Consider the following 26,344-nt stretch of genomic DNA (forward strand, 5'->3'; position numbering starts at 1 on the left):
GTGTCCAGTATACTTCAGCCCATACCATGGAGAGGGGTTTGTAGGTCATTCTATGGGCTATCCATAGGTGCCACTCATTCCTTGGTATGTGCCTTGTAGGCCTAGTTATAGGCAGTTAGGACATATGGTACAGTTAGTACACTTGGTACTACTAGGACACCCTATCCTACGGTTTTGTTATATTGGGTGTACTTTGTACTAGTTCATTCATTGCAGCAATTCAAACAGCAGTACGGTTTTCTCCATTGCTTCCATCTCCTTTTCTTCGATTGCTTGCCCTAGCTTACAATTTCTAGCTCCTCCTTTGCGAGTACAGCTTCACACGCACATACCAGGACTCCCACTTCATCAGGGCCTAGCCAAAGAGTCATGCAGGCTAGCCTTGTGGCCTCATGGCATCCTAAGAGGAGGGCACATGTAGATAATGCAGTGGGCTGATTCTTTTATGGAGCAGATGTACCCACAACGAAAGCCCGCAATCCTTATTTCATTGTTATGGTGAAGGAGATTGCAACCTGTTGGAATATGGAAGCAAGAACTAGAACTAGAAACTAGAAATGAAATGACAAGACTGAAAGACTAGAAACCTTGAGAAGAGTGTAGACAAGACACAAGCTAGACTAGTTGATTACAATGATGTGACCCATTGAATATATGGGCCAAAGTACAAGACATAAAGCAAGAGTGCTTATGGGATAATTGTAGAAGTGCCACATGGCACACACTAAAGACTAGACTTAGACTTAGACAAATGTAGACTAGGAAATAGTACACTTAGTGTGCACTTATCTCCAACATCCCTCCTTAAGTGGACACTAGAAGTAAGACAGAAAGACAAGACTAGAAGACAGATTGATAGACTGAGAGACAAGATAGAAAACATGACAGACAAATGATCCTGAGACACCCCTCCTCAAGTGATATCCTCATATGGGTCCACAAGGGTAAGGACAAGATGGATCTAAAACATAGTCAGATTGATAGTCAAATAGACAGACAGACAAGACTAGATAGACAGAAGACTGACTGTAGACAAATAGAAAGACCAAGACACTAGAACCCCTTGACCTACATCATCGGTGGTCAAGGTGGTAGACAAGACATAGAAGTAATCAGAAAGCCCACTTCTCATCATGTGAGGAAGGAACAGCAGGATCAGCTGATGGAGATGTTGCAGCAACATGGGCTGAGGTAGATGCAGGAGCTGATGTAGAGGTTTTGAAGTAGCAGTCCCTCTCCCGGTGATTATCACGGCCACAAATGGTGCATGGATGAGCCTTGAAACAGTCCTTCTCCTCATGATTAGTTTTGCTACAATGGGTGCAAGGCTTTCTTACCTTAGAACTTCCTTTCTTTGCTAAAAATGCAGTGTCAGTTACCTTTCGTTGTTGAGTTCTTTCTTCCTCTTGGAGAGCATTGATGATACCCTCAAGAGAAGGATCATTATGATACTTGAAGGTAGTGACAAGAGTAGCATAGGAGTCAGGTAAGCTTTTGAGAAGCACAGCAATAGCAATATCTTCGGAGATGGGAGACTTGACTGACGCAAGCTGAACCATAAGACTGCGAAAATAATTGACATGAGAGGCTATAGTAGCTCCTTCCTGCATATGTAGATCAAAGAATGAGATCATAAGTGCAATCTTAGAGTTTTTAGATCGGGCTCCAAAAAGAGTATCCAAAGTGATCCATGCTTGAGGAGCAGACTGTATGTCGGAGATGTGATGAATGTAATCATCTCCAAGGCCAAGTAATCTGATAGCATAGGCTTTGTCGTTCTTGGCAGCGACAACTTGCTCAGATGGACCTTCGAGAGCATCACGGTGAACAATGTCCCAAAGGCCTTCTTTCATAAGATGGCACTTGATTTTGATCTGCCAAGTATGAAAGTTGGACCCATTGAATTTGTCGATAGATATGAGAGAATGAGAGGAAGATGCCATGTGGGAAGGTCTTACCTCTTGCTAGGATGCAAGGGCAGTGTCTATTCCCTTACAATATTGCATAAATAAATGAGAGGAAGAGATCCCAGAAGCCGGTTCTCTCACCACTTTGTCAGGGCCATAGCATATGACAGCCCATCGAAGCAAGAGGAACCAGCAAAAAAAGGAGAGACTGTTCAGCAAACTGAAAGGGGCAAAGCTTAGTACCTTAATCTCGGGCAGAAGTAGAAGTGTAGAAAGGATGCAGATCTCCGTGAAGGAGCTGGAGAAGTCAGCCTGTGCAGGTACGGAGAAGTCGTCAGCCTGTGCAGGTACGGATTCCGTACTGTCATACGGACTGTACGGACAGCGAGGTACGGTCGACATACGAAGTACAGGCGCCGTACAATCAGCGGAGTACGGACGACTGACGACCAGCAGAGTACGGACGACTGACGACCAGCGGAGTACGGACGTCGTACGAAATACGTACGCAGATCTGTACGGATAGCAGGAGTGACAGCGAGTGCAGAAGTGACAGTAGATTGCGCAGATCTGTCGTGACAGCAGAGTGCTGTGCAGATCTGGCGTGACAGCAGATCTGGCGCTCAGATCTGTGGCTGAGCTGCACAGATCTGAAGCGCAGATCTGGCGCAGGGATTTGGAGCAGGCGGAGCAGGCGTACACGCAGCAGATTCGCGCAGATCTGGAGCGCAATTGCGGGACAGAAAGAGGGCAGATCTCGGAGAAGAGGCGGCCAGCAGAAGCGTAGAAGAGGGTGGTGCAGAGGTAGAGGTGCCACGAGAAGCTGAAGAGAGAGATGCCAGAGGGAGAGGTAAACTGAAAGGAGAAAACGAAGCTATGGCTGCAGCAGAGAGTAAGAGGAGAGGAGAGGGGATCTACATGCTCTGATACCATGTTGGAATATGGAAGCAAGAACTAGAACTAGAAACTAGAAATGAAATGACAAGACTGAAAGACTAGAAATACCTTGAGAAGAGTGTAGACAAGACACAAGCTAGACTAGTTGATTACAATGATGTGACCCATTGAATATATGGGCAAAGTACAAGACATAAAGCAAGAGTGCTTATGGGATAATTGTAGAAGTGCCACATGGCACACACTAAAGACTAGACTTAGACTTAGACAAATGTAGACTAGGAAATAGTACACTTAGTGTGCACTTATCTCCAACACAACCTTTAGACCTAGTTACACTCCTCCCTCATGTGAGGTGTCATGTGCATGGTGTACCTAGGGTTGGATAGCAGGTGAACGTGGGTTACGGGATAGCATAGGGCTGGATGGCTATTTTTAGCCGAGATTTCTATATATAGAGATTGATTCATATATAGTGCTGGCTTTATATGGAGGGAGCCATTCATAGCATTGTGCTATCTATAGCGGGTTTCGTTCTATATAGAGGAAGGGCCAATGCTATTGTGTAGATCAGTTGAGCGCTCCTCAACTGATGGACGGGGCTTGGACCTAGGCTGGGACTCTGGCCATCTACATGGATGGATCATAGGTGGTGTATCGAAGGTCCTCTGGACCAACTCAAGTGGTATGGAATGCCTAGGTTAAATACGGGCCTATGGATGAGTCGAGCTGTAGCCCACGTGCTCGGGGGTGGTGAGGAGGATCGAGGCGCCTGCGCTATGATTCTGGTTGGATTGAGGACGAGATTCTAGGTCAGTGATAGATTTAAATCCTGCGGGGTCGTGTCATTTGGTATCAGAACCGCCCTTTCACGACAGGTAGAGAGGGGAAGTAGCGCAAGAGATTTTCGAGTACGGTTCTCATATTTGCATAGGATTTTCCATATTCTCTTCTGTTCAAGACGAACATATAGGGTTGGCAGTTGCACTGGTAACTAGTGAAATTGTTGGATTTCTTTGACTAGTTGGGATTCCTCTGTGTTCGCCTTTAGAGAAGGAATTTGACGATGGATTATTGCATGAGAATTTGGAATTGTTGACCAGCTAGTTGTTTGAGGAAAGTACCTAACGTAGGAGATTCAATGAGGTTGATGGATGATGCGATTGCATCATGAGCGCTAGGTAAGCTCTTGCGATGGGGATGACAAAAGGGGGGGATTAGGCCGTATAGGATTGGAGAAGCCGGGTGCGATTATCCAGGGCTGGATTGGGCTTATGAATTGGGACAACGGAGTAATTCACTACTGATTGTTGCACGCTACGATGCTTTTCTGATGATCTACCACAGCATAGCTTTGATTTCCTTGTTTGGGCTAAACGCAAGGATTGGGTATGAAAAGCAACGCTTTCCAACATCTCGTCCAGACGCCATGTTTTGATCGTCTCTATTGATGCGCCAGGAGCGCCTTTCTTCTTCGAGGTATTAGTGCAACAGCATGGACATGCATGTGTTGCATGGATTACTACGTAGGAGATGGGCGATGTGAGCCTGGCATTTAGGGGACCATGGCTTTTGAGATCATCCCACAACGCTTCACTATTTTTTACTGATGCGGCCAAGAATAGAAAAGCAACGCTGTTTTTGGTAGCATGCTTTTGGAAAAGTGCGAATGAGCTTTTCCTAAAAGCCCATGTATTTTTTGATTCAAAGCATTAGGCTTTTGGGATTCTCACCTTTATAAGACTCCCACCATTGCTCTGTTTACCCTGATTTCCCCTTCACCCTCTTCGTTATCTTTCCTCATTCGTTGCTCTTCACACCTGGTTTGCTATTCCTATGGAACGCCATCAAAGCAATCAAACTCCATCACTGGACTATTTCTTTATTGAGATGGAGGACGAGGCTACATCGAAGATTATTCCTCGTAGACCTCATGACCTGCTACGAGAGATGGATTTTTTGATGGATAAACTCTCGGCAGCTCTTCACTACTATAAAACCCCGCAATACCAGAAATATATTGAAGAAGGCTCGTGTTGTTCTAAATGTAGACAACTTGTTTTAGAGTCTTTATACCGCGTCCGAGTTATTGAGAAGCGATGAAGAGGTTGAAATCCTCAGTTTTGACCGAAACCCAATTATTTTTTGCTCGAGTGGATCTTTTGAACCACTTTTGGTTCAAGATGTTCCCCCAACTTTGTATGAATTGTAAATTGTCTTGTTATTAAATTGACCAGCTTTTGGTTAATTTGGTTATGATTTGTAACTGGCATCTATAATTTGATGGGTTTTTTTTTCAAATTATATAACGTGTACTTTTGCTCCATATATCTTGAAGTTTTTTAGATATATGGTACATTGAGGATGCCTGAGACTTTGTTACATCTTAAACTGGACTTAACTAAGACAATTGGATTTTCCTTTCTCGAATCTTGGAGCATAGATTCCTGTTTGGTTTCTATTTGAAGTTTTGATCTCGATGTGATTGCAAGTTATGACGTTTTTTTGGGTTACCGTTTGGACATATGAAGGTTCTTATTGATTAGACCAAGATGAGTCTTGTTGGATACCTTCTTTGAATCATGTCCAACAGCGGGGTCATTCTAATTCTCACTCTTTTAGCCCGAGGTCATGGATAGTCAGGATTCAAGAGTTGTTAGGGATGCTACCTGCTTGTTTTCTTCTTTGACCTATGGGTTGGGGTATTGTAACACAAGTGGTGATATAATCACATTAGCCCACGTGCTCGGGGGTGGTCAAGAGGATCGAGGCGCCTGCGCTATGATTCTAGTTGGATTGAGGACGAGATTCTAGGTCAGTGATAGGGTCAGATCCTACGGGGTCGTGTCATGAGGCTGTGCGTACCACACTTTTGGCAATAGAGAAGACCACCATAGAGCAAGCTTTGGCTCCCATCAAAGACATATGACTAAAATATGGTGCCAGATTGATGGGGAGATGGATGAAGTGACACTAGGAGCCGCTCTATTCAGGGCATCATTACATCCTCCAAAGAGGCCAGCTTTTTCATTAAAGCTATTGATAATTCAAAGAAGGGAAAGTTAGATAAGAGGTTGGCTAGCATTTGGATGGAGTCCATTGAGCATGTGGAGGTAGATCCAGTTATTCAGTTTGTTTCTAATGGTGAGAACTCCAACAGGGCAGCAGGGAGGATTCTTGAAGTGAAGTACTCTCACCTTACCTTCACTCCTTGCATGGCACATTGGTTGAATAATCTCTTAATAAGTTGGATTGGGTGGATCCTACCGTTAATATGGGTAATCATGTTGTCTCTTTCATCACTCGCTGTCACTAAAAAGATATCCCCAGAAAAGAATCTCTTGCTTTAAAAAAGACTATATAAAGCACTTCAAAACCCTAAAATCCCTCATTTCTATGGCACGAGTTAAACAAACTACTAGACCCACTGGACGCCGTTTAGACGCTACCCGTTGTCCTTCTCACAACGCCATGGCCTCCAAACACACTGCAAGCCCCAGTGGCCAAGAGGGCAATGATCACCAAGGATCTGAAGGCGGTTCTCCTCTTCAGGAGTCCAAGCAACGTGAGTCCCCACCATCCGACTCTCATGGGGGATCCCAGGGATCTCAGCACCATGAGGGATCCCAGCACGATGAAGGATCCAAGCACGATGAGGGGTCCTCGTGGTTGAGGCAGCTTGTTGTTTCCACTGGGTAGGATGCATGGCGTGAACAGAACTCTACAGGGGCTTAGAGACTTAAGTCCATTGTCTCGGATGACCTCTTTTGGGATGATGTTTGCCTTTTGCTTCAGGTTACAAAGCCTATTCTTTTGATGTTGAGGCTTGTTGATGGAGATGGTCCTTGCATTGGGAAGTTGTATGAAGGGATGGATAGGATGATTAAGACCATTCAGAGTATAGATACTTTGTATGCTTGGAGGAAGGAGGAATTGAGGACACTAGCAACCTCTCGGTGGACAGAATATATCATTCACCTTTGGAGGTTGCAGCCTTTTATTTGGATACGGAGTTTCAAGGGAAGGGGCAAGCAACAGATAAAGAGGTGGTGCAAGGATGGGAGAAGGTATTGAGCTGACTTGTCTCAAGTGCAGATGATAGGAGAAAAGTGTGGGAGGAGCTGTCATACTATAGGCAAGGAAAAGAGTTGTTTGGTTTGGAGGATGCACAGAATGACAGGTTCAAGATTTCCTCCGTTCGTTGGTGGGAGGACTACGGGGAAGATGCTCCATTGTTGCAGCATTTGGTCATTCGTATACTCAGCTAGGGAGCTCTTTGCCCGTTGAGCGGTTGTGGAAAAATTTTGGAATTATTGCATCCAAAAAAAGGAACGGCGGGCTTGGGTCAAAAGGCAAATGATCTTGTATTTGTTAATGCAAACTTGCATTTGCTAACAAGTTTAGGGTTGAGTGCACTCCTAAAACATATTTTGGATTTAAACCACATGAGGGCTCCGATCGTAATGCAGCAGAGGATGCTCTTGAGCATGAGGCCAAGGACCAGGATTAAGATGATGAGGCTCAGTAGGGTGAGAAAGAGGCCTCCATTGCTATGCCACCTTCAAACTGTTAGGGCTGACTCTCGTTTTTTCTATAACCATGTACTTGAATCGGAAGTCTTGAGTCCTATTTTGTATTGAGGCCTTCAAGCCCGAGGCATGGCCTTCTTTTTTTGTACTTTGCATATTATATGCTCTTGGATCTATAGTATTCTATACTTCTATGCTTTATGCACATTGCAAACGTGTACATTTCAGTTTTGACTATTATAAGACACTCTAAAGCTGAAATGGGAAGTTTAGAACTGCTAAAAGTGGTTTTCTTTTCATAATTGGTATATTTTCATAGGAATTGATGATGTGTCATATGATGTGGCGTTCCGGTTCCCATTCACCCTTCCCAAAACGTTCCCATTGAAGCATCCAAAATTTCGTAACGTTTCTGTTCCCTGGTAACTCACTCTGAAGGACATGTATGAGAAGGACAGTAGGTCCAAGATATGAGCATGGACGAGGGAGATACAGTAGATGACCACCTCTCAAAGGTCAAGATGGTAAGAGACCAGCTTGCATCAGTTGGTTAGAAAGTGGACTCAAGCCAGCTCACATTGCTCACGCTTGGAATGCTTCCGCAGAGTTTCCGAGGTTTCCGTGAGAAACTCTACAACAAAGAAGATGACAAGACACGTTTGGCAAAGGGAAAGCCCGGTAAAGGCAAGTCAAAGAACTCCAAGGTAGATGATGCAATGAAGAAGAAGGTGAAGTGCTTCTACTGCCAGAAACTCAGCCATTATGCTAAGGACTGCCAGAAGAAAAGACACACTTGAAGCGAAAGAGGGATCCAAGCCCAAGGAGGAGTCCAAGTCCAATTCACTGAATGTGACTACTAGTGAGCTCTTCTTGGTCATCGAGCATTGCTCGGCTTATAAAGTGAGTGAGGATGGTGGGGGACAAAAGACATATGCCCTACCTAATGTATTGGCAGCATACCACCACACCAAGTCAGGAGCCCGTCTGACTGAGGGAGAGTTGCAGTTTTAGCAGATAGTTCTCTACTGTTATATGCCAGCCCCTTTGCTGGATATTTTGTGCACAGTTTGAGCTGTGTTTTGCCCACCGTTTGGTGGAAGAATATACACAGCGTTCTCTCTGTCTTCCTCTATTCTATTTGCTATTCATGTTCATGAGTGAGGTGTACAACATCAGCTGAGCAATGAGTGTGAGATAAGAGTGACTCTTCCCTCCATTTCCAACACACAACTACAGCTCTAGCATCCCGTACCACCACAACCCGTTCACAAGGAACCATTGGCACCGTATCTTGTGATCCGCCATGTAGAAGGTAGGAACCTAGGCTCAAGATCATCCAGTGGTGTGTACACTCTGAATACCATCACAACAGCCTTGGCCACCCTTATATAGAAGAGCATCCTGTTTTATAGAAAGCCTCCTGGCTAAAATTTGCCAACTTGCCCTTTGCTAGTGTTTAAGACCTCTAGCCCCACATTAGCCTGCTTCCCTTTATCCGAGGCTGCTGGATTAATTCTACTAATCAAAGGATTAGCCCCTATGTACATAACATACGCTTGGCCTGTATAACAGACCCAGCCGAGGGTCATCCCAACCTAGGGTTGCAAGCAGAAGGCTCCACTGCCTCTCCCATGAGAACTCCCCTCTACCAGTCTAGAAGGCCTTCACCCTCCACTTGAGCAAATATGGTGCCAGCATCGAAGAGAGAGCATAGCCTGATTCATCATCCCATTGCCTACTATTGGTTCCCCCATGAAGTACACACCAAAGCATCATCACCATGAAACAGAGTCAAACACCAATCGATGTTTTTGATCCTTCATTCACAAAGGGAATTGAATCCTTTTTTTAAACGTCAGTCAGTTGTCTGTACATTAGGGAGAGAGGGCTTCTATGTGGATGTGCCCACCTAGAGAGAGGTGTATTTAGATGAATCCAGAAACGTTCCCAAACTCATCCTCTAAAACACGACACATATTGCAGTGTCAATATCATGATAGTCAATCATAAGGTTGAAAACCCTAAACTCCATCACACATAGCAAAGACTAGCTACTATGGCATCCCTACTGACATAATCAGCGCCCAACAGTGGGTGTAGACCATAGTATAATATGCTCTCACACATACAAATACACACACCCACACGTACTTGAGCATCCATTTATACAAAGGTCTTCGTACTGAATTTATGTCGACACTCAGGAGGTGAAGGGCAAACTCAGCTGTGACAAAGATTAGCACTAAAGAAGAAGGCTAATCAAAAAGTAGTCCACATTCTCTTCATTCAAGCTACAACTGTTTGTGAAGAGGGCGTAATTTAGAGCTCCTTCAGTTATGCAGGTTAGTTGGGGGTTTGGCCAGGGAACATTGCCATGGTAAATTGCTGAGCAAGTACAAAGCTGATTTAGAAAGAGCCCACAGTTCGCACCAGCAACCAGGGTGGTTAAGTGACCCTGACCAGGGTCGGGTCAGCCAACCTGACCACACTTGTGTTAACCCAACCAGACCAGGTCCGTTCACCGGGTCAGCCCAGTCGGTTAGAACAGTCTGCCAGTCAGCCATTTAGCAGGTGTGCATCCTCAATAAATATGGTCATTTGGCACTGGTCTTCTATAATCAGTGGAGCATTTTCCAGCCACTGTTTGGGGCGGTCTGAGGTCCAGTTCTACTTCAGATTGCTGTCCCATTTGTAGGTGCAGTTCAGTCTACTCCTGGTGTCCACTGCGGGTGAAGTTCTACCTCAATTTGCAGTCTCAACATAGGCGCAGTGCCCAGCCTGTGTGTGTGGTGTTCCACGGTACAGTTCCTGCCCTAGTTTGTGATCATTCATTGGGGGTTTTCTTAACATTATATGCAGAGTTTTTCATGTGGTTTTGCGCAGTTCTCTCTCTCTCTCTCTCTCTCTCTCTCTCTCTCTTCCCGCAATTATTTGTCCCTCTATTCGCAGGTCTGCTCTCTGGTTGTTCGCATGTTCCACTGCTAACAACTACTTAACATCAAACATGAGCATGGTAACACCCCTGTCCACATATCCAATCTTGGGGCAGCAATGTGTAGCCACCAAGAAAAGCTCCTCTGCATCACGTTAGTTGCATCTCATTTCGACTCTCATTGGTCCTCCTCTTTCTGATCTGCCTTCTTCTGGCTGCAACAAATGTCCAATCTGATGACAGTAATAGCATTTCTTTTCCGCCTTTCTATCTCAGTGTTTTCAGCCTCTAAAGAGCATTTGTTCTTTGGCTTATCTTGTCCAAGCTCGCCCTTCCCATTATACTTCCCTTTGCTGGAACCAGTAAGTGCCTTTCATCGCCAGCTCCCTCATACAACTTCTACCAAGCCTCCGTGTGGATACGCCATCAGAAAGTGTAAGTGAGTGTTGATTTAGTTTAGAAGAGTCTTCCGCTACAACATGCAATCACACGGCTCCAAATCTTGATCTTGTAGATTGGGTAGTGTGTCCCATTCAACAAATCCACTGTACAGTAGTTTGGGATTAGGCTTAATAACTGATGATTTTCACCTCCTAGACTCTGATACCATGTTAGAATAATCAAGTCGAGCGTCCAACATGCTAGATGGGAGATTACTGTGTAGTCAACCCATGTGGTATCCTCTGATCCACATCTCACCTAGTGGTAGCCTTGCTCCATATCTTCTCATGTAGTCCACATTCTTGGGTGGCTACTTTAATTCACACAATACCATACCTTAGCTCATAGCTTTGCCTCTAATTATGTGCACATGGCACCATATCTCTCAACACCTCCCCTTGGTGCCATGATGCATGGGCTACTACAAGGTGATCAAATGTGAGTTTACAAAAGTCCATCACCTCCCCTTAGTGCATACTTGCTACTTAAGGTGGTCAAGTGTGGTATTACAACATGATCAATACCTTCCCTGGGTGCTTACATAGCTACTCACAGGTCGTCAGGTTTGATAACTAGAAGCCAAGGTCTACGCATTTGGTGACCTTTACAAGACATGGGTTAATGGTTAAGGCTCATGTTTTAATACATTCTATTGATGGCATTCTCCTCTTTGCTTGAGGTAGCTTGATGCATGATGCTTTGTTCTCCAGCTGCCTTTATTGCATTATGTGTGGATTCCATGTTCTGTGCTGTCATCTCATGCAAGTATGTAGGAAGTTGATGTGAATCGACCAACAAAATCCAACACCCATTTTTGAAATGGTTCGAGGGGGAGAACTGGGGGGTGCGGCATTTGATGCTTAATGTTGGGTTGGGCCAACCACTGGCATACATCAGCATCACCTAGAACTGTGGGCCACCATAGGTCAGCATGAAGGATTTTCTAGCTAGTAGTATTGCCAAGAAAAATGTCCTCCGCCTACTCCTTGGTGGGCTTCATGCAGGATTGCAAATTGCTTGTGTTGCAGGGCCACATAGCGGTGGAGTACTTTGTCAAGGCTGAGCTGGTATAGACTGCCAGCAATGATTCGGAAAGATTGACTCCAAAGGGAGAGTCACTTGTGCCTCTCACAAGACAGGTGTTGACCAGGGATGATGGTATCGACGAACTAGTACATATCAGGGGAAGCTTGTCCTTTTGCATACTCATTTGGTACGACATTTCTACATGGATCGTAGTTTTATTTTTCACTTACATTTTTTTGGATGCTCATTTGGCCGCTTTTACAATGATGCACAATCATAAGGCAGAAAGCCAAGGGAATGACCGAGCTTTTGAAAAAAATGATGGCTTGCAAGAGGAGGGGTCTTCAAGGGCTGCTCACACTAGATATTTAGAAACTAAGATTACTCAAACTTTAGGTTGAGATGAAAGCAGATGCCACCATCAGTCTTCTCTCAACTCAGCTCTCCTTCTCTGATATAGCTTGTTGGCTGCTCCTTTGCGTGATATAGTCGACTATTTTTCTTCTTCTTTGCCATTTAGCTAGTCCGCCTTAATGTAGCTTGCCATTTTTCAAGTGTCTTCTCACCCGTTGGAGTTGCATCATGTAATCGTCTTGTGGATTTTCCATTACTCATTGAACCAATCAGGAATATGGTGCTCTAGCTTCCTACAAGGACAGTGGCCCTCTCTTCATGGACTTCTGTGATGGTGTGATTGTCATGAATGGTCAGCCTGCCATTGTGCTCCAAAACTGCTGGCTAATAAGCAGTGGCTCCTCATCAAATTTGTGAGTGCAATGTTTGCTACTATAAGTTACGCTATTTCCCTATGGCAATCTTGCACTACACAACAAAGTCGGCTCTATTGCATTGGCCAGCACATCGTTTCTTTCTCCAAAAATCGTAACTGTTAAGCCAATTCGTTTTCTTGCTTCTACGCAAGCTTCTTCTCCATGAGCTGCAAATGGATTTCTTCCTCGAAGTCGGCTCCTACTTGCCTTCTCACATACTACCTCGTATACGGTTGTAGCGCATATTTGTTGACATTGGCCACCGTTGGAGCTTTCTTCTTGCTCTGCTATTTATATTGTGCTAGCCTTCGGATCGCCCATGTGCTTGTGTTGTGGTTGAGTCTATAGCTTGCTAGCTGACTCCGCTTTGCCTGTTGCATGTTTTGAATTCCTTTTGTTGTGCCATCGTAAGTTGACTATGGCTTGCTTGTGACCTGTGTCTATGTTGCTCTAGTCGTCCGAGTCTGTGTTGCTTGTAGTAGTCCTACCTTGGCTTTGCTTGTGGATATGGCTCTCCTTAAGAGTCCCTGGATAGGATAGAAAACCTCTCTTTGCATCTCTCTCTCAGGCTAAAGGTTGACTCAAATTTCGCAAAGATATGTCGCACGATATAGAATGAAGTGAAAAATCTTCCACTCAAAAACTCGAACACCAGTGCTCTCCCAAAAACATAAGAGTCTGCCAATTTTTCTTTTCTATACAATAAATAATGTAATGAACAAAGACTCTAATCTACCTAGACTTAGTGGATAACAAAGCTTGATACCATGATAAGAAACCCAATGAGACTGCCACCAAGCCCTTGCTCACCTAGTGGAAGCCCTCGCTCCACATCTTCTCACACAACACCATACCTTAGCTCATACCTTTGCCTCTAATTATGCGCACATGGCACCATATCTCTCGATATACTGAAGAATTGGAGACTAAGCCCATGGATCAAAAGAATCCCACAGGCAAAGTCAACTGCAGAAGTTGCGGATGCCAGAGATTGGTACTCAAGGAAGTTGAGTCACTATCTATGATCATTGTAATAACCTCCAGGTCGTTGCTTCTCCAAAACTTATTCGCAGTGATGTCATCAAAGGCATGGTCAGTCTTGTGTGAATTGTTCAAGACCAACAATGCAATTGTTTATGTTTATGATGGATGAGGGAAAACCTATCAACAATTCCTTTGTGAAGGTGAAGGTATTGAATTTTAGTAGTCGGTGAGAATATGGGTTTGGTCATGCTTCTCTCTCTCTCTCTCTCTCTCTCTCTCTCTCTCTCTCTCTATATATATATATATATATATATACGTAGAAAGAAAAAGAAAGAAAGAAAGAGATACACACACACACACACACAAACACACGGTCAGCAAAGTGCCATAGAGCTACAATGGATTGGTACTGGAGAGAGATCAACACCATTCACATTTGAGGAGCTTGGTCCGTTATTGCTCCAATGGGCCACACTCCATGCCAGTCCCTTCTGTTTGGCCCTGATCAGGGGCTGCAACGTAATACAAGGAGGATATGTGCTATACTGCCCATGTAGCAGCCTGTCATACTGCCCACGTGGCGTGCCATAGTCATGTCTACATGGCAGCAACGATGCTGCCCATGTGGCTTCCTTTTCCTGAGGCAGTCATCTCATTCCCTTGCACTTACGTCCTCTACATGTGGAGGCTCACAGGTGGGGAATTGACCAAACTCTGCCAACAATCAGAGGGCAGCAATATTGCTTTTTAGGAAAGGCTCAGGACTCCTTGGCGTTGAAATCTATGAGATCTATCTGTCCAATGGTCAGATCATGACCAGATGGGGAGATCAGATGCTTTAGGTCCTCCCACTCTACACAGCAAGCGGACCTCTAGGCAAGTCACAATGCACATCGTAGACTGTAGTTCAGACCTACCTCGAGGATGTCACCACATGCTTGCAATCTCCCTGCTACATCCTTCAGTAAACTCTAACTTGGTGGATATATTACAGCTGATTCCCATGTTCTATTGCACTTTACGATTTTTGCAGCAGATCGGAGAAGCACTTAGGCCCTCCCTTAGTTCTTTATGTACTCTTTTGCGCCTCTCTCTCTCTCTCTCTGCCCCTTGCGCTCTATAAGCAAAACTCAAGATCAATGATGATGAATTGATCAGAAGTCCCTTACTTCAGGTGTATCTTGGAAACGATTAACCTACACAGCGGATTGCAGACAAGGACGAAATGGCTAATTTAGGTTGTTTGCCTTAAAAAGCATTAAACTGGCCTGCCGTACAGATTTTTCACATGCAAAACTTGAGCTACATTGCTGCAGATTATACTTTATAGCAATGTGCGAGGCTCCCACAGCCAACGGCTGTCCCTTTCTACCATGTAATGACTGCCAGAGGTACATGTGCAGACTTACGTATTGCAAAATAACGTACCGTTCTATATAGGGAGGAAGCTACATGCCGCCCATCCACGCTCATATGATACCCTTCCAACCCGGCTCTGATAGTGAAAACAAACGTCTGATTCTCCACAAATGGATACTGCCATTCCACACTAGGCTTTTCTGTGTGTCCCATCAACTTATCCAGCCAGCTTGTTGACTTACCCTCATTAGAGCTCTTCTCATCATTACGACTCCACTTTTCACATCTTGGTAGGCCATCAACTGGTGACATCAAAAGCAAAATAAACAAGACAGTCACTTCTTCAATAAAAATGAAACGCAATATGATAATTTCCCTATAATTTCTAGATTCAAAGCACGGGTAATGGCTGCACCCTAAATGCAAGGAAAGGAGGAAAACCCAAAAGCATCAATACCAAAAGCCTAAGCACCCAACAGGCCTTTTTGCAAAAAAAAAAAGCACCCAACAGGCATCCGTTGCTGCTGGTTCTTGATATCGACGGTTACAGAGAGTGTTAACTTTCAAAATGCGATTCCCTCAACTGCCCATTCTGGTGAACCTCAAATTTTCCCTACATAACCCAACTAGTACTTCAACAATCGATGACCGTATTAGCTTCCACCCTTACCTGTCTCGTCGTCGTACTGAGATTCCAACCCACTGCAGCGTTGAGCGACGCCCCATTGGCCCCGATAACATGTGTTCACTTCGAAGACAGACTTTCCGCTCCAATCGCCTTTCAACCTGGGGTTTACGTGCAAAATTCGGGGAGGGTCCTCACCGTCCACCACGTTAAGACCCTGTAATTCCATCATGAACTGAGACACCATAGCTGTCGATGGTCGTCCCTTCAGTCTGTAAAGTTTTGAAATCTGTTCTAGATGTGCAGGTAGGGGCCTTCCTACAACTGTTATGGAAGAGCCTAGCATAAGACCGCATGGTAAAAGTGCTACATTGCTGAGGCTATGCAATTCTTCTTGAGACAAAAAGATCGACTGAGGGCAATCGTCCTTTGCTGAAAGGCTTTGATTCGCTAAGACAGAGCTGTTTTTTAAACCCGACCATACTCTGGAACCTGCTTCCCAAGCCTCATTTGCCAATTTCTGTAAACCAGAAAGGTCCTGTGTTCCGTTCTTTGATTCTCGTATCCTCTTCGGAATCCTACCATATCCTCTAACTTTTCCAAGTGAGATCCGCTCCCATTGCCGCCCATAGCTTAACGGAAACCCTTTAGGCCTATTAGGCGCATCAAAAATTTGACTGTCGGCCAATCGATTGTTCGTGGCCTCCTCAAGTCGCGTCCGCAATCCCCCCGCTCCAATACTATCGCCGGACCTGGACTCTGCGTCTTCGCCCAGAGTGGTTCGTGTCGTTAAAAACTCTGCACCTTTGCGCAGACTGCTTTCCGGAAGCTCAACGCTAGATTTTCGACCACCGAAAGGGTTGGGATCAATGCCGTCTAAGAGCGCGGAGTAAGGGACAAGGCTGGAGTGAAGGAGCTTGGGCACTTCGAAGGAGATGGAGACGAGACAGAGCAAGACAGCGGCGAGGAGAAGATGAAAGAATCTGCGCCAGCCGAGGAAGGGGAGGTCCCCTTTGCCTCGCCTCATGGAGTGAGGCGAGGGGAAGGGGGGGGGAGAGCCAGCGAGTGAGCGATGGGTGAGAAGGAAATCGAAGGGGAAGCTACAGAGGTACAGATTTCTGTTGATGGAGAGCTTGCGAGCTGTGGCTATGGCGATGGAGAAGAAGAGCTTGCGAGCTGTGGCTATGGCGTTGTATGCCGACGACGATTCCCTGGCCGGCTGCCACGTAGACCGCCACGCTGGCATGAGGTGGACGTGCACTATTGCCACATCAGCCTCCACGTATGCAGGCCGCCACATCAACGGGCTCTATGCATTGCCACATCCGGTCAACCATTCCTGACCCTCGAGCCCTTGTACGTAGCCACGCTGGCATCCATTGCGAGCTTACGTGGACGAGAAGTATTTGCCACATCCAGCGTCCAGGTGTGCCATGCGGTCTAGCAAGTTTGCACTTGCAAGGCCAAACCTTTTGCCAAATCTACAACAGCCTCTCCTCATACAAGGCTCATTGCCTTGGTTGTATAGCCACAAGCTGGAGCAACGAACGGCACGGCGTTTATGGCACTACAATCAGTTAGCATTACTTCACCACAATATGAACTCAAACATCAGCCACATCGCCAATATATTGGCCACATATTGCCATGAAAACCATTATGTACCAATTGACATTGTTCATGGGCTTCAATTAGTTAGCATTCCTAGGTTCCTGTGTTCTAAGAGCACCTTTTCCATGATATAAACTCAAACAGCAACCTTATCACCAGTACCTTGGCCACATGTCACCATGTCGACCATTGTGCGACACCATACTAATTGAATTCACACCTCATGCACCATCACCTTGCACTCACACAGCAACATGTTTATTTCGAAATCCATACTCCACCCTTTAAGGGGTGTTTCCTTTTGAACTTGGAAGAATCTGCTATCAATAAGATGCCCTTTAAGGCAAACCTTGAGGTGTGGGATGCTCTTCTTAATGAAACCACTAGATTTGCTTCGATACAATCCCACTTTTTATAAAGGTCCATGTCACACATTCGTTGTGCTACAATCATGTCAAGCTTTCAAAACCTAACAAAGTCCCTAGAGTCAAGTAGGCAATGCTTATTGTCCTAAGGATAACTAGACGATGATTCGCCCCCATACATTTGTGCAGGTTCTCAACTTTACCTCAAAATGGGGGTTTGCCGTGCCCCTTCCTTGGATGTCGATCGGCTCAAATTCAATAAAAGAGTTCAACTTTCAAAGGCAAAAAATCCATCGGTAAGAAAATATTGATTTTTTTTTCACTCATCTAATTCCATATCACCACCATGATATTACAATTATCATCTGGAAAGGAGTGCCCTACTAACGCCACTCTCGAAAAGAGGTGAACAACTACATGGGATAGGGATCAATCAAACCCAGCATCCAACACGCAAGAAACACAAATCAGATCAGGGTGCGTGTGCATGGAAGGGAGATATGAGAACTCCGAAAAGACGTCATAAGAAGAGCAATGAGGGTAAGGCCTCAGCAGCTCATCCAAATAGAGGCAAGCATGCGAAAGAGGCACAATTGCACACCGGACCTCCAAATTTCCTAGACCTAAATCCAACCGACCTAAGCACAAACATGGTGGGAGATTAGGTTGATGGGCTACTACAAGTCCGAACCCCGCAAGAGGAGGAAATGCCATATGCTAATCATAAAAAGCAGGTATTGAGGAGAAGAGCGGGGGTAAGAAGTTTATGGAGGAAACTCCCTCCATTGTCAACCCATAGTCAATATCCAAACAAATCAAGGACATGGTAAGGAACACCGGCACAAGAAGATGTTGGCTTAGAGCTTTGATAGCTCGTCCTCATGGGGAGGCATCTACTGCTCTAACCTTCTAGTAGCCTCACGAGATTGGCTAGGTGGTGCAAATAAAGCAATGGGATTGGCCCATGCAATCAACTTGTTTGATTGGTCGTCTCTGCATGCAACCGTACATGGCAGCTTGGAGACTCATAGTGCACATGGTTGTGACCTTTGAAGACTCTCACGGGTTCTAGCCTCTACAATTACGTATTGTCATTTGCCTCCTTGCTGTGACCACTCAATCGACCTACACCGGACCTCCAAATTTCCTAGACCTAAATCCAATCGACCTGAGCACAAACATGGTGGGAGATTAGGTTGATGGGTTGCTACAAGTCCAAACCCCGCAAGAGGAGGAAATGCCATATGCTAATCATAAAAAGCAAGTATTGAGGAGAAGAGCGGGGGTGAGAAGAGCGGGGGTAAGAAGTTCATGGTGTTGCTTTCCTTTTTCGAGTTTGGGAGCAAATCTCTGTAGGTAGCACAGCTTGAAAGTGCAAGAGTGCACTGTCTCAGATTGGGATGCCCTTCGTAGTGCGGCGGACGTTTTCCACAGGAACTCAAAAAAGTGCCCTGTTTTTGCTGTGCGACCAGTGTTCCGCAAGTCGGTGAAAAGTTGACGCAAAAATTGCATCGTATGCCTATGCGCAGAGATATTGGGAGTGACAGAATCATTCTTATTGCCTGTTGATGCAAAATCGTCACTAGGAAGTGACTATTGGTCAAATACCACTTTCGTCAGGTTTGCAAATTTGCCCTTGTGAGGCAGAAGTTGTGTTTTTTGCAGTGACAGAATATTTTTGTAGTGTTCTATAATGGCGTCTGATGCTCTTTCACAGATAGTCACTGAAAAGCTTGACAAGAACAACTTCCCAGCATGGAAGTTTAGAATGACGAATTTCCTTAAGGGAAAAGGCTATTGGGAGTTCATTACTGGAGCTGAACAAGAACCAGTTATTCCTAATGTTCCCAATCAACAGGAGTTGCAGGCATTTAAGGATGGCATGAGAGAGCCAGAAAAGTTATGTACTGGCTGTCTATCAGTATTTCAAATTCTATGATTGTGCACATTCAGGATGCAAGCACGCCGAAGGAGGCATGGGATGCTTTGACAAAAATGTATAGCACAAATACGCAAACCAGGAAAATGCAGCTCATCAAGCAAGAGTTGCATAATGTGCAGAGAGAAAATATGAGCATCAATGACTACCACATGAAGGTGAAGAAGATTGCAGATGCACTTGCTTCTATTGGGTCGCCAGTGGAAGATGATGATTTAGTTTCTGTGACCTTTAATGGTCTAGGAAAGGATTATGCTTAATTCCGTACATCCATTGCTATCCATGAGAATTTTCCTGATTTTGAGGAGTTGATTGCTCTTCTAATTTCTAAAGAGCAGAGAAATGGTCGTGCATCTTCTTCAAGCGGAACTTCAAAAGAAACTATCTTTTACTCAAATGCTGGAAGAGGTAGAGGCAGAGGTAGAGCAGGCCAATCTGGAGGCCATGGCAGAAATCAGAATATGCAAAAAATTCAAGAAAACCAGTCCTATGGAGGAGGACGTGGTAACTTTAGAGGCAGGGGGAGCCAAAGAGGTCGTGGAGGATGGCAGAGAGGCCAAAATGCAAAAAGTAATGTTGAATGCTACTACTGTGGTAAAATGGGTCATATGGTTAAAGACTGCTATAAAAAGTAGAATGACATCATGAATGGAAAATTGTAGCAAGGCAATTATGCATCCTCTAGTAGATAGGGTGATGACAGAAATGAGCATTTGTTTATGGTGCAGCACATGACTAATTCTGTGACAAGTGCAGAAGAAAGCAATGATGTGTGGTATGTTGACTCAGGTGCGTCAAACCACATGATAGGTCATGCAGAATGGATGCAGGATGCAAGGAAAATGGAAAGACCAGGATTTGTGGAGACTGGTGATGATATTGCACATCCTATTGTGCAGATTGGTAAAATTCCTTTGTCTATGCAGGATGGGAAAAAGAAATACCTGTCTGATGTATTTCATGTCCTAAATATCACCAAGAACCTGGTTTCTGTTGGTCAAATGGTTGAGTAGGGCTTGCAGGTCAGATTTAATCCTCATGGATGCTTTGTTGAGGATATGAAAAATAAAGGTCGCTTGATAGCAAAAGGGAAGAAGAAGGGTAGGATGTTTACGCTGGATGCAGACATGCCTAAATTGAGTGCAACAATGTTTGCACATGGGACCGGTGTAGTTGCAGATATTGATATTTGGCATAAACACATTGGTCATGTTAATGTACAGCGACTTAAATTAATGCAGGCCCGAAATATTGTTGCAGGATTACCTAAGTTCAAGGTTACAAAAATGCATAAGGTATGTGAAGCCTGTCAATTTGGAAAACAGGCAAGGAAACCATTTCCTAGACATGTTCAAGAGAGTAAGAAACCATTCGAATTAATCCACTCTGATGTGTGGACTACTAAAGCTGCATTTATTGGAGGCTGTCATTATTTTGTCACTTTTATTGATGACTATAGCAAAAAAGTTTGGGTGTATTTTATGAAAAAGAAAAGTGAGGTGTTTGTGCATTTCAAAGCTTTTAAAGCTATGGTTGAGAAAGAAACAAGCCTGCAAATAAAATGCCTAAGGTCAGATGGAGGGGGAGAGTACCTCTCAAATGAGTTTGCAAGATTCCTGCAGGAGCATTGCATAAAGCAGCAATATTCTTGTAGTCATACCCCACAGCAAAATGGACTTGCAGAAAGGAAAAACAGGCATATTGGAGAGGTATCTCGTGCCATGCTCAACGAAAAAGACCTGCCAAATTATTTTTGGGCTGAAGTAGTTGCTACAGCAGTCTACATAATGAACAGGAGTCCCACTGCAGCAATACATGGCATGACGCCAGAGGAGAGGTATACTAGTAATATTTCTCATTTGAAAGTTTTTGGTTGCATTGCCTATGTTCATGTGCCAGATGAGTTGGGATCCAAGTTGGATCCAAAAGCTGAGAAGTGCATCTTTATTGGTTATTCTCTGTAGCAGAAAGGGTATAGATGCTATAACCCTTCTACTTGTAAGTTTACAGTGAGCAGAGATGTTGTTTTTGATGAGATGAGTAGCTGGTATAAACCAGTAAATGTGATTGATGATGTAGATGCACAAAATGGTAATGCTATACAGAATTCACAGTAGCAATCACAAAATATTAGTGGACCTATAGTGTCCTCTAGCAATGGTTCACATACTTTGCCATGGACAAGCAGATTGAGATCAGGAGAATCTCCTCAAAGCAATGCAGATAGTGGTATGCAAGTATCACGAAAGGGAAAAGAGAAAGTAGATCAGCCCATGGTTGATGTGAATGCAAGTCGTGAACTCTTATGTGGATGGTGAATCCAGTGGCTCAGAATAGAGCCTTGATGATGAGTTGGGTATTCCTTCTATTGTTACACCTAGAGTAAGGAAGACAAGGGATGTTTTGAGAGCACCTGGTAGTGAGCCTATTTGTGCAGGTCTACCAGAGTTAAGTATCCTATGGATAGGCTAAAATATGATGGATTTACAGCCATTCACTATGCCTATATGGTCAAACTGATACAAGAACTAAAACCCACTTCTTTTGAGCAAGCCATGGGAAAAGAAAAATGGGAGAAAGCCATGGATGAAGAAATGGATGCCTTGAGAGCAAATGCTACATGGGAATTGGTGCCTTTGCCTAAAGACAAGAATGCAATTGGCTACAAGTGGGTTTATAAGGTGAAGCACAATGCAGATGGTTCTGTGAGCAGATACAAGGCAAGATTAGTTGTCAAGGGGTATGCACAGACATATGGCATTGATTATAAAGAAACATTTAGTTCAGTTGCAAGGATGGCAACCGTAAGAGCAGTCATTGCTATGGTTGCATCAAAGGGATGGTCTTTACATCAGATGGATGTAAAGAATGCTTTCTTGCATGGTGATTTGCAAGAAGAGGTCTATATGGAGCAGCTACCAGGTTATGTTCATGCTGTTCATCCTGAGTTTGTTTGTGGGTTAAAGAAAGCCTTGTATGGCTTGAAGCAACAAGCACCCAGAGCATGGTCTAACAAGATAGGATAGTATCTTGTCACTATTGGCTTTCAGATTTCCAAGGCAGATTTCTCCTTTTATGTGAGAAAAACAGAGAAAGGCATTATGCTGCTTGTCATTTATGTTGATGATTTGATCATCACAGGTGATAGTGATGAAGATATCCTTCATGTGAAAATGCTATTGAAGCAGAAGTTTGAGATGAAGGATTTGGGAGAGCTGCGTTACTTCTCGAGCATTGAGTTGATTAGATCCACAAGTGGAATATGGCTCTTACAGAGGCAGTATGGATTGGACATGCTGTCCAAATATGGGACGACAGGCTGTAAGCCTATTTCAGTTCCTTTGGAGCAGAATGTGAAGCTAAGCGCAGATGCAGGTGAGCTTCTGGAAGACCCTACTATGTACAGACGCATAGTAGGAAGTCTGATTTATATGACTATTACCAGGCCAGATTAGAGCTATGCTGTTGGGTTGGTAAGTCAGAATCAAATCATGCCAAATATCTAATAATGCAAATCTGATGGAGGGGTATGCTAACTCACTTGGTGCCATCACAACACAATGAAAGTTAAAACATCTCATTCATGTTGTGGAAGATAGGCTCAATGCCAGCACACCATTGTTATCCATGGCACCCTATCTAGATTAGCATTATGACATTCCAATTATAATTAAAGGTTGGCAAAAATAAATAATCAATGTTACAATAAAAAATAGTGAGATTCATTAATCAATTTCTGTATTCTAATATTCTAAAAATAGTAAGAGGTTTAATTTCCAAGGTAAATGGAATACTTAAGAAATGTTAGTGGAATCCCCAAGGGAATGAATGGAAATGAGCTTCATAAAAAGTATTTCATAGTCATGGAAAAAAACTCTTATTTCATTAATTAAAACCCACTTCAAGTCTAAGGAAAGTAATGAAGTAGTACATGCATAAAGGTACCTATTACCATACTTCAAAAAATAATGAAAATTCCTTTATTCCTATAAAACATTAAATTTACTTCCATAAATTGCCATATAGAGTGAGAAAACCAAGGACTCCTCAGTGTGAACATAGAGTGAAAAAACCAAGGAATCCATAGTGTTAAGCAATTACTCTAGCCATCGAAGTGCTAAATCTCCATGGACATTTGTCCTCATCTAAACAAGGTTATAAAACTCCAATGCCAGCCCTTGCAATCCTAATAACCAAGACTACTATACCCTGTTTAATCATCATGTCCAAAGGCTTAGAGAATGGCATAAAGCAAAGATGTAAGATGCATGAGAAGTTAAAGGAGAACAAGACCATAATAACATTTCCTCACACATGAAATTTTTCTAATACTTCAAAGAAATCACAAGATCATATACTTAGGAATTTTTCTAATTCCTTTGCCCAAGATCATATATTTAGAAATCCCCAAAATATACCAAGGACTAATCCTATCTAATGATCCTACAATAGATTAATTAAATTTCATAATAAATAGCCCAAAAGTCTCTTTACATTTCCATGGCAAAAGGGCGGCAATAATAAGGAAAGTATTATATGGAACATACCAAAGATCATGGTCAATGGCTGCCATGGAAATTAGAGCCCAACGTTTTAATATGTTTCAAAATTTTCTTTCATACAATTCTCTTTCTTAATCTACTCCTTCTTGTAAAAGCTATAAGTTATATGCTGCTGTATTATGAATATAGTTAATGATCCTCTATAACTTGATACCTATATAAAGTAAATAATTCGATGTAATAATCCCATCTCCTATAACCATGAATAATCCCAAAATTAAGGAAATAAATAAATATATAAATTCCAAATAAGTTCAAAGGGACTATAAGGAACCCTGAAGATATGGGATCTTCATTTCCTTCTAATCCAATGTATATTTTTGTAGGTCAAATGAGCGTTTTTTTTTTCAAAATGGTCCCATTTGTAGTATAGTCTAATTCTAAAATGCCTATAAGCACTAACCATAGATATTTATAGATGGATGTGTTTTGTACTTATGGCCCTAGTTTCCCATGCTAGGTCGACATTCCGAAATCAAGTATAGGCCTTGATTCTCCTCCTTATCTTGGAGATAATGATCCTTATGAAGGGATCAAATAGTCTCTAACATAACCCATGTATTATTCCATACTTATTAACTCTACATATATATCAACTCTAATAAAATAAATCAATCAAGAAGCAACATCTCTTGCTCCAAGTCTAATCCAACTCATGGAAACTACCAATTTTAATGGTGGTTTGTAAACAATATTTTCCCAGAGCCCTTGTCATTGGAAGGGAGAGGAAATGCCTTTCCTCCCTAGGACATGTGGGAAGGAAGATATAGAGCCAGAATTCTATCCAAGAAACATTGCTCGGCTTTGATACTTCAATATGTAACAAGATCGAAACTATCTTTCCAACTAAGTGGTGTCATGAGAAATGGTTGCTGAGCACTGTGGATATTTGTTGTACGAACCTTCTAGAGTTTCTATGATCTCACTCTCCAACCATAAATGGCATACTATAGACAAATAAGCTATGTAGATATAGAAGACAGCTTACTATGCTACAAGACTCATACCCTTTTATAATTGAGACTAAGCTCATGGATATAGTCATAACGTTAGGAAAGAAAGTGTAGGGCCATGGAGTCATGAACTCGAAAAAATATACCAGTGTATAGATTGAACAGGGACAACAATGCAAAGTTAAAGAGTTGTGAACTCGAAAAAATATATGTCAAGCTCGAAGCTATGCTGGATCACGACTTCTCAGAGCCCAAGACGTATAGTAATCCTTCATGGATGCTCTCAAAGTTCTAAAAGCTAGACCATCATACAAACAGGAGATCCAAACAATTCTACTACTCCATGCTAGCCATGCGAGGGTAATAGTATGGGGAAGTAACTAAAAATATTCCTTCAAGAAGTTTGTGGTCTCGACTGTGGCTCACATGTCATGGGGATCTTGAAGGAATGCCGATGGAGCCTCCACTCCAAGCTATTCCTTGTGAGAGCAATGCAAAGCACAAGCTGTCTGCCGCAAGTGTCACTTTCTTTTACAGTTTACTTGGGCCTATTTGGCTTCAAGGCACAATCCTAGCTCTATGGACTTGCCACTATCCATCAAATTACATCACTAACCAGTGGTGGCATATTGTTAACCAATCAATTAACATGCCCCCCTTCCTGATCTCAATCCAGTCCTTTGGATCATGCAAAGTTCATGGTTTTTGAAGTGTTGTCAATGAAGATCATGCAAAGTAGTCTTTCTTGTGCATTGGGCTAAATCTTCTTTTGCTACATTGTAGTAGAGGGATGTAGTGAATCCTTGTTATGGAATTGTTAAGTATGGATGAGTGATCCTTCTGGAACTGGCACCTCAGGGTTTGAGTGAGCCAAGTTGAGTACTTGTGACCATTCAAAGAAGGAAGAAGAAAAGAAAAAGAAAAATCTAAGGGGTAAGTTATTAGGAAGAAGGTGTTAGTAGGGTTGACGTAAGACCCTAGTGGTGTTAGTGTTAGTAGGGTAAGGATAGGTATGCTTATGCTCCTCCTGAAGTCCCATATTTTATTTGAGTGGAACTTTTATTGGATTCTCATCAAACTATGTCTTTGACTTGCCATGCTCGTAAGTTCAAAGTTTTGCATGACATTTTCCCTTGCTTCTTTGCTTTGAAGTTCTTTCAAAATCCATTTTATGGATTATATTTTGTTGAGGGCTTTTCTTGGAATTATTTGAGCCCAATAAGGTTGTGGCACCATCTGGAGCTTTATTTTATTTGAGTCATCAAATCCAGAGGAGTCTGATAATACACCATAGAAACTCCTAAAATGAGGACTATGGCTGAAGAGGTTTATTGCATTTTGGGTTCTAGGAAAGTCCTCTAAGTTAAAACTGATATGACATCGGAAGGCTGAAATGGTTAAGTGGGTACTAGGGTTAAGCATAAAAAAGAAGAATAATAAGGAC

The 26,344-nt window shown here is 43.3% G+C and overlaps 1 protein-coding gene across 1 annotated transcript in view; it reads right to left on the reverse strand.

Moving 5' to 3' along the window:
* LOC147881882 (hydroxyproline O-galactosyltransferase GALT6-like) overlaps positions 1 to 16,643 on the reverse strand; it is a 34,410-nt gene extending 17,767 nt beyond the window's left edge. Inside the window, exons 1-2 of the mRNA XM_087401376.1 lie at positions 15,516 to 16,643; positions 14,915 to 15,147 (exon numbers count right to left, since the gene is read on the reverse strand). Coding sequence (XP_087257502.1) covers positions 14,915 to 15,147; positions 15,516 to 16,497 — 1,215 coding nt within the window. The 5' untranslated portion in view covers positions 16,498 to 16,643. The remainder of the gene's footprint in view (positions 1 to 14,914; positions 15,148 to 15,515) is intronic.
* Between the last annotated feature and the right edge of the window lie 9,701 nt (positions 16,644 to 26,344).

The sequence above is a fragment of the Dipteris shenzhenensis genome, chromosome 30 (genome assembly GCF_047967505.1).
Source record: "Dipteris shenzhenensis isolate YYH24624 ecotype China chromosome 30, Dip_SZ_1.0, whole genome shotgun sequence".
Lineage (NCBI taxonomy): Eukaryota > Viridiplantae > Streptophyta > Polypodiopsida > Gleicheniales > Dipteridaceae > Dipteris > Dipteris shenzhenensis.